Source organism: Diachasmimorpha longicaudata, chromosome 2 (genome assembly GCF_034640455.1).
Source record: "Diachasmimorpha longicaudata isolate KC_UGA_2023 chromosome 2, iyDiaLong2, whole genome shotgun sequence".
Classification (NCBI taxonomy): domain Eukaryota; kingdom Metazoa; phylum Arthropoda; class Insecta; order Hymenoptera; family Braconidae; genus Diachasmimorpha; species Diachasmimorpha longicaudata.
Genome location: NC_087226.1, coordinates 8,834,862 through 8,846,864, shown reverse-complemented (window position 1 = coordinate 8,846,864; position 12,003 = coordinate 8,834,862). Strand labels below are relative to the sequence as shown.

The 12,003-nt window shown below is 38.1% G+C and overlaps 1 protein-coding gene across 2 annotated transcripts; it reads right to left on the bottom strand.

Annotated features, from left to right (window-relative positions):
• Nucleotides 1-620: 620 nt before the first annotated feature.
• Nucleotides 621-10,639, bottom strand: LOC135172700 (prisilkin-39). Of its 2 annotated transcripts, none has more exons than XM_064138970.1 (5): nt 10,492-10,639; nt 8,239-8,317; nt 6,106-6,234; nt 5,935-6,030; nt 621-1,722 (listed from the first exon to the last, which is right to left on the bottom strand). In XM_064138970.1, exons 1-5 carry the CDS (start codon nt 10,522-10,524, stop codon nt 752-754), a joined length of 1,308 nt encoding a protein of 435 aa, XP_063995040.1. In that variant the 5' UTR covers nt 10,525-10,639; the 3' UTR covers nt 621-751. The 2 variants fall into 2 exon arrangements, with proteins under 2 accessions (XP_063995040.1, XP_063995041.1); XM_064138971.1 differs by having other exon boundaries at nt 621-1,704.
• Nucleotides 10,640-12,003: the final 1,364 nt, after the last annotated feature.

Below are 12,003 nucleotides of genomic sequence, written 5' to 3'. Positions count from 1 at the left end.
ACAGTGAAACCGGGCGATATCATACAACCGAAGGAGTCAAATTTCCGACAGCCGCAAATTACCGACAAAAGACTATTTTTCATTACAATTAATTCTATTAGAAAATGATTCCTGAAAAAATTTCTGAGCGCAAACTTTTTATTATTTTGTTAACGAATTTAAATACCCATAGATAATAATAATTCTTCCAAGCCATAGGAAAGACAGGACAATCTTCAAAATCGATCAATTAGTAAACTTCGATCTTCATTAAGAAATCGTCACGCATTCTCTAGTTATGAGGCATTGGGTAACTGAGCTGGAATAGCAAATGAGAAAAAAGTAATTTTCTTTTGCTTTTTCAAGGGTTAAAGTCAGTTGAAAACACGAATTTGATTTTCTACGATAGAATGGCGACAAGAAGCCCACGAATATTCTTAGGTGCAATAAATATGGAAAAAGTAGAAAAATAGATAATATTTTATGATAACCCTGAAGCTATCAAAGCACACAGGAAGTTGTGGAAGATAAATGCGGTAATTGTTAGACCTACCTTTTCTCCAACCGCAAATGATAACGCCAATCGCACCGGGAACGTAACGTTGAAGCTTCCAGAACCAAGCAAATAAAAAACAGAAAAAGACGAGAAAAAAATTTCTTTATTATACATAACTCACTTATCATTATCATCCAAGTGGAATTAAATTCTCTTTTGTTCAGGGAATATTAGTATTCATTATCTACAACTCTTTATTTTCATAGTCCCAATCATCTAAGATTTGCCAGTAATTTTGTCTCTGATAACTTGTGTGAGAACTTGCCGAGCTAAGTTCGTCCCCAAATCCTTCAGTCTATCGCCAATGCTAGGTTTGTTCTGCTCCCCGTATTGTCCATTCTGAGGATATCCTCCCCCCTGAGGATACTGACCCTGGACACCCCCCGGGTAGCCATATCCCCCTCGAGGATAAGTTTGCCCATAGCCACCTTGAGGATATCCCTGCCCATAGCCACCATGAGGATATCCCCGCCCATATCCACCCTGAGGATATCCCTGTCCATACCCTCCCTGAGGATACCCCTGCCCATAACCCCCTTGTGGGTACTGTCCTGAACTGGGATACCCTGCATTTACATTAGTGGCACTTGTACGGCGTGCAGTGTCTGAAGAATATCCTGAACCTGCGGGATATCCTGAACTACCTGACGACGGATAACCCGAGCTTGCTGGATACCCTGACCTCCCTGACGATGGGTAACCCGAACCCGCTGGATATCCTGAACTACCTGACGACGGATAACCCGAACCCGCTGGATATCCTGAACTACCTGACGATGGGTAACCAGAGCTTGATGGATAGCCTGAACTTGCTGGATACCCTGAGCTCCCTGAAGACGGATAACCCGAGCTTGCTGGATACCCTGACCTCCCTGACGATGGGTAACCCGAGCCCGCGGGATATCCTGAACTACCTGACGAGGGGTAACCCGAACCCGCTGGATATCCTGAACTGCCTGACGATGGGTAACCCGAACTTGCTGGATAACCTGAACTACTTGTTGCCGGATACCCGCTGGACCTAGATTTTTCAGACCCTAAGGGATATCCCCCAGCAGAGGACTCCAACGGAGCAGACGGAACTGGCGTATCTCCCCCTGAACTAGGATATCCCGACGAACTCCCAGAACTCTGTCTCCGTGGCATATCCTTGTGCACACCTTCGTCCTCTGCAAATATGTCCAAAACTACTCTCAACATTGTTAACTGTATCAACATTGGCTACCATGCGAGGCCATGCCGAGTCCAACATTTCCGATTTCAGCTAATCAGTAAGTAATGACGTGCTGAGTGATGAAATCCCGGATGAATTTCCCAGCGTCGTTATTTCTGGGGTTTCTCTTGAGATATTTCGGTCAATCGTGGTTGTGGAGTAGAGGCTACCATAGAGTGAGTTAATTAAAGATCATGAAGATATTAATCCCAGAAAATTAGTTGTAAAAGCTGTCATGCAAGTGAGATAGAAGAAATCCATTAATTTTAAATATATATTTTCGTCAATATAACGATTGGGATACAGTAATTCGATAAAAAATATAAAGTACAGTACGCGATATCTCGAAGGCACTATAATATACATCTGACTTCGTCATTAATGGCACTGGTACAGTAAGACAATTGTGTACATAGGATTACCAATAGAATTGATTGTCTCGTCTCAATATATTTCATTAAAAACTTATTCTCGTAAGTACTAATTGAGGATATATCAACATGTTTGCCCATTCCGCCAAAACATTACAACCCTTTATCAACCCGAGAACGTCCAGACACGGTTGCCTTGTGTATCACTCAAAACATGAGTATTGTAGTAGTTTCCACCCTTGTTGTTGCTAGATGGGCTTTGTCCTCGTCTACCACTCCCACCCCAAGTCCCATCACCTCGTCCATAAGACGCAATAGAGTCACGACGGCCTCCATTTGAGGCTATCGAATCACCAAAATTACTTGGATAACGACCACCGAAACCCAACGATGAGGATCTGGGTGGTGGTGTGGGTACAACTGGTCTAGGTACCACAACTGGTCCTCTACGACCGTTTGGTCGACGGGCAGCGGGGGCTGAACAGCATATTAAATATTTTCAAATTTACAAGTGCATTCTCTATCTTCTAGCTGTTACTGTGACGCAGTAAAAAGTACCATCCCAGATTTTAATTGGAGCATCCCTTACATTGCTTTCACACGAGTTGAACTTCATATTTAATAAACTGAGCAATATAAAACCGGATGTTTCTCGCATTTCTATTCGTTTGTAGCCGGGTTATAGGATGGGTCAATCAAAATCTGTTTTGTAAATATCTGATATGAATGAGCTCGACTTCAACTATCCCGCACCGTAAAAACACTGAATCGTATAGATAGAATATTTTCATCCTTCATTGACTTTGATAACTACGAACGAGGTCTTTCCTCATGAAATATGTTAATCAGAAAATTTCAGTGCCACAATTTGACCGCAGATAACCATACGCGATAAACGATACTGCAATGCGTCAAAGGTCAGACATAAGTCATTCTCAGTCAGCAACTTTGGGATAAATACAGAACTGCGTAGTTGTGACAACGCGTGGTAAAATTCTCTCTAACGTTACCCAATCCCATCCGTCAATTCATAATATATCAACAATGTGTATTTTATTCATCATAAAAAACGTTCAAATTCTATCTACACAGGTACAAAAATAAATACATGTTCAGAAAATTTTTAAGTAATTCTTAAATTGATAAATCGGGACGGAGCAGACAACTTCAATTAAATAATGGATGTCTCAGTTTGCATGGAAATGGATACATAAACGTGGACCAACTGCACCTCGATCATTATCAAAATGCAAAACTGATTTGAAACTCAATCCGTGAATAGGGTATCAAGCAACTATTTATTGCATTCACCCCTGCATCTCGTTGGAGAACTTCATTCAGAGTTTTAATATTTGAATAGGTAAATACAGTTGGAAAATGTACGGGGTGATTCACACGCGCAACTCGTGTTTCACATGGCAATATCGATGATTGGTCCGCCTGCAATGGCAATCTCCCTCAGCCCAGCGTATTCTCAATTCATTACACACGATGAAATTGCCCGTTTTTCAAGAGAAATTGAATATTTTTTAAAATTTGAATTCACCGTCATATGACATCCACTCGATATAGCAATGTCCTTCTGTCTCACTCAAACTTGGGTTCATTATATTCACGTGTCTCACTTATAATAATAGGTAGCAATTCGCCATAATTAATAAGCCGTCAAAATAAGAAAAGAATTTACGGTAGACTTAATGTATCCGCACACCTATATCTCTTTGAATTTTTATCATGCAGACTTTACTAGAATAGAAAATGTTCTCAACAGGCTCAAATTGTGATTTTTTGAGAGAGCAATTGAATATTCTTACAACATTTTAAATTCAAAGTCATATGACACCCGCCCGAGATGACAATAAATGTTCTGTTTCGGTAAAACTTGTGTTCATTAAAACGACTCGAGATCAATTAATCCTTGGAACGCTTCATAACAAATATTCCCTGATCATGACTAACAGACCAATGAAACAGAACGAAAGAATATGGGGTGAATGTGATACCGCTGCACTTGGATATCTCTTTGAATTCGTGCTGTATGGATTTTGTCCAGATGGATAGTTAGGATATTGATAACCAGGCTGCTGATTGCTGGAATAACCCGGGTAATGGCCGGCTGGATAGTGACTAGATGGCTGATAACCACCAGGTTGAGGCATTCGATTCTGCGTTGGATACGGTGGATACCCCAAATTTACCCCTGACGAAGGTGGTCGCGGATATCCACCATAACCAGAATTACCAGAACTACTCGGATACTGGGGATATCCATTGTTAGTGGCTGAATTAACTGGATGATAGTTGGTATCATGGCTCGGATCTGGTGGTGGTGCATTAGCATTTGCATATGGATTATTATTCACACTTGAAGATCCAAAATTATGATCTGTATTCGTACGCTGTCCATTCACTGATGAAACACCGGCGGAATCATATCCTGGAAAAATTCTGGCCGTTTTCCAATTTTCTTCAGTTTAAACGGCATCCTTTAAAGCTGGATGTCGTTGCTCATGGACTTAATGATGACATTGATCGGTGAGTACAGTCATCAGGATGTTAAGGACTAATATATCAAGTCGTGCGTCGGATATTCGTTTATGCGTTGTGCTATTTTTTAGTGGTTATTACATGCAATTGTCCACACCAACATCAACCACAAAAATAGAAAAAACTAGTGCCTGAGATTAAGACACTTTTATACTCTGTTTTAAGACGTTCTTAAGGGAATTAATATCTCACAGTGGCTATAATGATCAAGTCTATTGAATTGAAACAGAACAAATGTCTTCATATCTGTGGTTCATATTTCAAGATATTATGAAAGTGTCTTCTCTATCAAACGCCTTATTTGAATACACTAGTTTTTATCGTGACGGTAAAATTATTAAACACAACTTCAACATGATTCACAAGTCATTAAAAAGAAGCCCTGAACCATAATGAGGGGAGTAGAGCGATGAAAGCTTTGCAGTTGAACTTTTCTCATTGAAACATAAACTTGAGGGTCTAATTAAAGCACTAAAAAATTGAAAGAAACAGGTTCAAAAATTTCAACACACTCCCGCAGTAAAATTTTCCATTCACCATTGTAATTCCCGACTCCCAGACACATAAAGCCAATGCATATTGACAGACTACCACCATACAAGTCCAGAAAGCTTCGAAAAAAAAAAAAAATCCCTACTTTTTCAAATAATAAAACTGCCCGTAACCATCTGTTCTGTACGTATCCCATATATTCCGATATGAAGTAAATATCTCTTTTATGCTAGAGGCAAAAGTGGTGAGTGCACAGAGGCCTAGCGCCAGAAAAGTGAATGAGACAGTGATCTATACATAGTGGTTGTGAAAACTTTTACGTGGAAAAAGTGCCAACATACCGGGTCAATACATACTCATATTATACCGAGTAGAAAAAGGTGGAGCATCTAGTCCCTGACCCTGCATTACCCAGAGCCAAGGGGATTGGCTGAGGGATCATTCAGGCTTTTACGTAAATAAACTCCAAGAGTTGGGTAAGTGAACAAAAATAACTCCACCCTTAACGTACATTTTAACCCCGCAAAATAAATTCACATAAATTGAATGCAAACGTTATTAAACAAACAAACATTACTCAATCATGGTCAACATGATTTTTCACTCATGCGACATTGAAAACAAACAGTACATTGCTCCACCCCTTTTCCAATCGCAATTGTTCACCGTATGTGAATGACTAGATTTGAAAAACTCGGTGCGATAACAGAGGGATAGTTGAGGCAAGCTCACATACACTGAAAAATTTGCAGCAATTGTGGATAAATATCACTTACCAAGATTGGAGTTTGTATTAACACAGGTAGCATGTCCATTAATAGTCTTGCAGTATTGTCCGCTTGGGCAGACTCTGCTCGCACAGCTCTGGGCTTCTGAAATTGTGGGATAATATGATTCATTCTGAATAATGATAGAATTTAATTAGTGGTTCGTGTGACTCAACTCACCTGCATCGCTACGTTTTGTGCACGTTGGATAGTACCCACACTTATCGTTTCTGAATGTGCAGGGATCCTCAGCCATTACGCAAACTTCATTGCTCATACAGCCAATATCCTTGCACGTTCTGCCATATTCTGGACAAAAAGAAAATTTTCGGTATATTTTGACATCTAGAGGAACCCCTGTGTTTTGTCAGGTGTCTCATTGCTATGACGTGAGGAAAATGGTGGTTGTATTTAGCAATTTTCAAATATCCTCTCAGAGCAATGTGGATAATAATCCGAATAGGTAAATCGGAGGGAAATTCGAGCCCTAATTCCATTATTTGCTTGTGTTTACTCCCCTCGCATGTAGCAAAATCCCTCCAGAGCGGTGTAATCATTAAGAACTTTTACATCCAACTTTCTACCAATATCCTGGCAAGCTCTGGCGTATGCTGTACAAATGGCGAATTTTCAACACAACGGAAACTTCCAATAACTCATACGTTCGACCAAATTTTCAATTACAACCGGAACGATGAAATAAAGTCATAGAAATCGAGATATATTTCATTGTTCACCAAATTCCAAATAGAATTCCATTGAAGCTTTAACAATACTCTATTGAAATATCCTTCAATAAAATAAAATTAAAGCTCTGACTGGGTGATTTTCTTGTTTTCATTTCCCCTAAATTGAAATAGAGGCATCAACGGCGCAGCAATCATTCTTATCGGACGAAAAATATGACATGATTCCCTCCTATCCAACAAAGAAATACAAAAGAGTCATTAAGAACTTTTATATCCAACTCTCATTCCCTCGGAAATGCACAATGAAACGTTAAAGAGAGTTTCGTTCATGTAGATGTGCATTTAACTGTTTCGTTGAGCGTCTGTGCTTTTAAGCTATGTTGCGAGCTTTTTTTCCCTCACCAAAGTGCATATTAAAAGTTAAAAAAAGAACACAGGGGGCTTATTACGCCCCCAGAATGTCCACTGAACTGTTAAATGCATTGACACCATTTTTATATCACCCGCTTCTTGCTCATTTTTCCCCCTCCGCAATGATAAATATATCAGCATTCGGTCGTTCGTTTATCCATCTGACCTCAGTTATTTTTTCAACCCCTCTTAAATTGCTCGTCAGAGCGGCGGAATGTGACGCCAACGGCGGTTCGGGGTTTTTGCTTCCGGTAACTCTATCAGCATTGACTCAACAGTAATTGTATTTTAACACCCGACGGGAGACTCCCAGTCTATCGATTATTGGTATAATTAAACCCGATGTTTCTGTTCCAGTCTATATCGAGCATTCTGACATTAAAATGACCGGTTGGCATTGATGTTCTGTTCAGTGAATTGAATGAAATAAAGGTCAATAGGACGTAGGAGGCTATTGCTTTTTTAAAAATCAGATTTTTTTTCAATTCCCACCAATTCAGAACTTGATATGAAAAATAATTGTGGACTCCTCATTCTGAAATTTTTCGAAAGTCGCACGAGTGTGAAATTTCGTGGATCATTGAATGACGAGAAAATCGAAAAGCGATATTTTTTGCGTATTTGATCGAAAATTCCCGAGGGAATCGCAAGAAAAGGGATTGCGACTTTTTCGTGATAGGACACAATGACTGGTATTGTTTAAATTACTTCAATGCCCGATGTACAATTATTCCGTACAATTTTCTTTTCTAAATAATTTTCCTCTATAATTTTTTGAAAGATACATTTTCATGGAAAAGCATTAGCTGTATTTGGAAAAACACACTGCTCATCGGTTACGTAACTTTTGTTCTCCGTTAATTGCAAGACAATCACGTACGCAACAGGTGATTCCCACCTGAATCGGCACCCATCCTTATTAATCCATAAAAAAACATAATTTGCCGTTCTCTGTGGAGAATAATACCAGCTAAAAAGCGACCATGATTTATTTTTTAAAGTGAATCTACGAACATGAGGCACGCGAAACGTGTCGCATGGAAAATGATATAAATACAGTCTTGGCGTTGGTGAGATTGCCAATTTATTCTTACCATCAACTCGAGTCCATTTACACAAACACAAATGAATATGAGTGCTGCAAACTAAGGTACATATATGGTCCATTTGGGCACTTCGTGAAGAAGCATTGTGGTGAAAATAATGTACTTACTCGAGTATGGTACACCGTTGACAATGCTGCAGGACAACAGAAGGCCCCACAGGCCAATCCACAAAGTTCTCTCCATTATCTAGAATGAAAAATAAACGATGATTTTTAGTTGAGAAGGAAACGCTGTCGAGACTTTGCCAATGTAATGAAACTGCACGACCTTCGACGTAGAACTCTCGGGTCCGTGAGTAGGATTAATTGACGAAAGGCAGTGTTCACATGTAGCGATTTCTTTAAACAAAATCCATCAGAAATTGTCGCTCAAGAAATAGTTTTTACGAATTGACATTTCATGAGATAAATTTGAAAACATTCGAGAACTATCTGAGTCATCGCAGTTGCATTTTTTATTATTTTCTTGTAGTTAAATGCTCTCAATCGCTCACATTAATTTCTAGCAATACTTTTCAATGTTTATTTAAACAATAACATGATTGCAAAACGTTGAGAATGTCATGACAGGGCAGAAATATGCTCGGAATTATGATAATGACAGACTGTAACTCATATTCTCCGTCAATAAATATTTTTCAAGAGCTTCAACTAAAAAATCACAGCGTCAGCTTGAAGTACTCAACGTCGTGAGTAATAATTTTTGGCAATATCCCGATGTAGTACAACAACACCCGGTGTTGACCGGCAAATATTGACATTTCGGAATGTTCATAAAAGCGATAAAACGCAGAATAAAAAAGTGAAGTGGGAATATATAAAAATGTGTCATGGGAAGAATGACTGAGACAGTCAAGCATTCTATCGTATAGAATGAATCATAACATTTGAAAATGAATGTTATGCGCAAATTCATCCAATCTTATCAATAAAAAAATGGAGTGAGAGAAAAACGATTGCGCATAAAATTCCGGGGAGCTTAACGCACATGGAACTCGTCTACGTGGGAAAATCGCGCTTTATTTTCAACGGATGATGGAATGGGGTTGGGAGAGACCCGAAGACGTCACGCGAGACGTCATAACCGAGGGCAACACATTGACGAGGTAACCATCAATGATGAGAGTTTCATGTACGTCAATCGATAGTGACAAGTTTCCAAAGCTAATGTCGATCAATCGAGATGACTCGCCAATGGCCTGTGACGCAGTATCCAATCGAATGAACTGGCCAACACCGAATTGCGATGGTTAATACATCAATGTAATTGAATTGACAAATTAATGAGAGCCTGGCGTATTTTGGAGAACCCCATGAGTGAATTTAATTGCGGCAGTTTATCTCAAACTAGAGTAGAGAGGGAAAAATGGAACAAATTTTCGCACAATTAAGAGAGTATTTATATTTTAAGGATTTTCATTCTAGATTCAGGCGAATATAACAGGGCAGGAATTAATTTTCTTTTGTGAATGATATTTTTTCTGAAGGAAGCGATGCCATGAGCATTTTCAGGGAATTTTATGCGGATTAAAAAATCATGTTATAATTCCAACCATTTTTAGTTCAGAGAAATCTCTTTCGAAGTTTTGAATTGGTCGTTAAATGAACATTATCAATTGATTTACTAATGTACGCTAGAATGAACCCAATTTAATCGTTAATTAAGTTTGTTTTACTGTGTGAAACCGAAATCGCTGGCAACATGAGTAAAAAATAGAAATTTTCCCACAGAAATAGTCGACAATTTAAAAAGATTTTGGAATAAGAAAAATAATTATTTTTCGGAAGCGTTTTATGAGTAAAGTTTCTCAAAGCTTCGACGCAATTTCCTTTTTTTAAACCGTTAACAAGCCTTCTAAAAATAGAAACAAAAATAGGAAGATGGTTCTAACGAAGGAATTCTGCAACAATAAAAACACTACTAATATCAAGAAGTTACCCAATAAATAAAAAAAATTGTAATAACAAAATGAAGTGTCTCATTAATCTACAATAACATCCGTTAATGACAATAAAAAATTCCTGGACCCATGATTAATTAATTATTAACCAATTACCACAAAACATTGGAGTTTCTGAATCTTAAAAAAATTGAATTTACCACTCACTAATAGCAAATGGGGAAAATGTTCAATCCGTTCGAATTTTCATAATTAATTATTTCTGGCAATTGATAACTAAAAATGTCAGAATCTATAGTATAATCAATACGAAACTGTAGATGGCAGACGTATCACTCCAAAATAATTGAAAAGAGCCCCAACTCGCTCCAAAAATGAATCCAATGCCCATTTAACTCCCAAGATGCATCAAAATGCAGGCGAGTGCAACGAAATTCACGAGCCAAACATAAAAACTCACCGAATGTGTGTTTGCCAAGCGTAAACGATCCATTCCGTATGAGAGTTACTGCGACACTGGCTAAAGAAGTGTGGTGAAATTCAGTATGGCTACTCTTGGTGTGCCCATAGTATCCGAACCGTTTGTGAGCGGCACGGGGAAAAGGCTATGGTCGACCAAGAGGGGGAGAAGGTCGCCGTATGACCATGAGAAAGAGAGAGAATGACAATGCGGTTAATAGACAATGGGAAGTGAGAGCGAGGGAGATGCACTAATGCGGCTGGTCGGGGCTTCTGAAGATGGGAACGAGAGAGACAGACCGACGGAAGACGTCGGTATTGCAGTGGAGATAGAACATTACACGTCACCGTGGACACTAGTGATGTCTACCGGGTGATAATCAAATATAACTAACGACGATGTTTTTGAATTACCCGATGGTGATAGAAGTTTTCCGAGGATGAAAAATTCATTTTTATTACGATTCCATGACATTATTTCATTTATATTTGTTAACTTTTGAATTTTTATTCTTAATGGGTATGAGTAATTGGAGGTGGAATGATAAATAATCATTTTATTGATTGGTGTTCGGTATTTTCAATCAACAGAAAATTAAAGAACATTGTGGGCTTTTTTAAGTTAATTCATGAAGTTATGACATTTGTTAATTGTATCGTGTAGTTACTTTTTAATGCTGATCTTGTATTTTTAGTATTGTTGAGGTTATTCCTTGTCAAGGGTCTCTAATCGATAAATAAATAATTTGATGAAATTCCATTTTCCACGCCGTAGGCCGTTGTTGAAAATATGATAATCGTGATTTCACGAGAAATGGAGTCAAATCATCTTGTTTTATTTACATAAATGCTTTCAGCAACTATTAATATTTGATGACAATCTTTCGAGGGTGTTTGTCTTTCATTCAAAAATTATAGTACAGTTATTCTTGTAATACTGTCCAAACAAGAAACCCCCAGCTTACAGTTGCCAGTTGAACGCTTTTCGCCGGGTTTTCTGCCCGAAAGCTTGAGTTAAAACTCGATTCAACTTTCTTAATCCCGCAAAGAGTGTTTGCTTATATTGAATCGTTCAAATTATCTTCTGTTTTCAAGAGCTTTATTCTTTTCATGAAGGACTGACGTTAATTGATTGTGGAAGAGTTCAACTATCGGTACATAAATCGATTTCGTGCGTATCTTATAGATAGATTCACTACGGAAAAATCAAATGTCGATTGCGAATAGCGATTCTTTTATTTCAATCATCTGTCACATTTTATTATTAAGATGTAAGCAAATATGACCTCAATTTATACATTTCCAACTGTGTTAAACATTTTTAAACTAAAAAAAAACAGCAAAACTATAATTCACAGAACAATTTTGAAGTTATTACTCTTGAAAACTAAAACTACTTTTTATGTCCAATTGATCGATAAAAATCAATACTCCATCAATCAGATTTGATGACCAAATTAATGCTTAATGAAAAAAGAATAAAATTCTTTAGCTTGGTATTTTTGGGAATGAT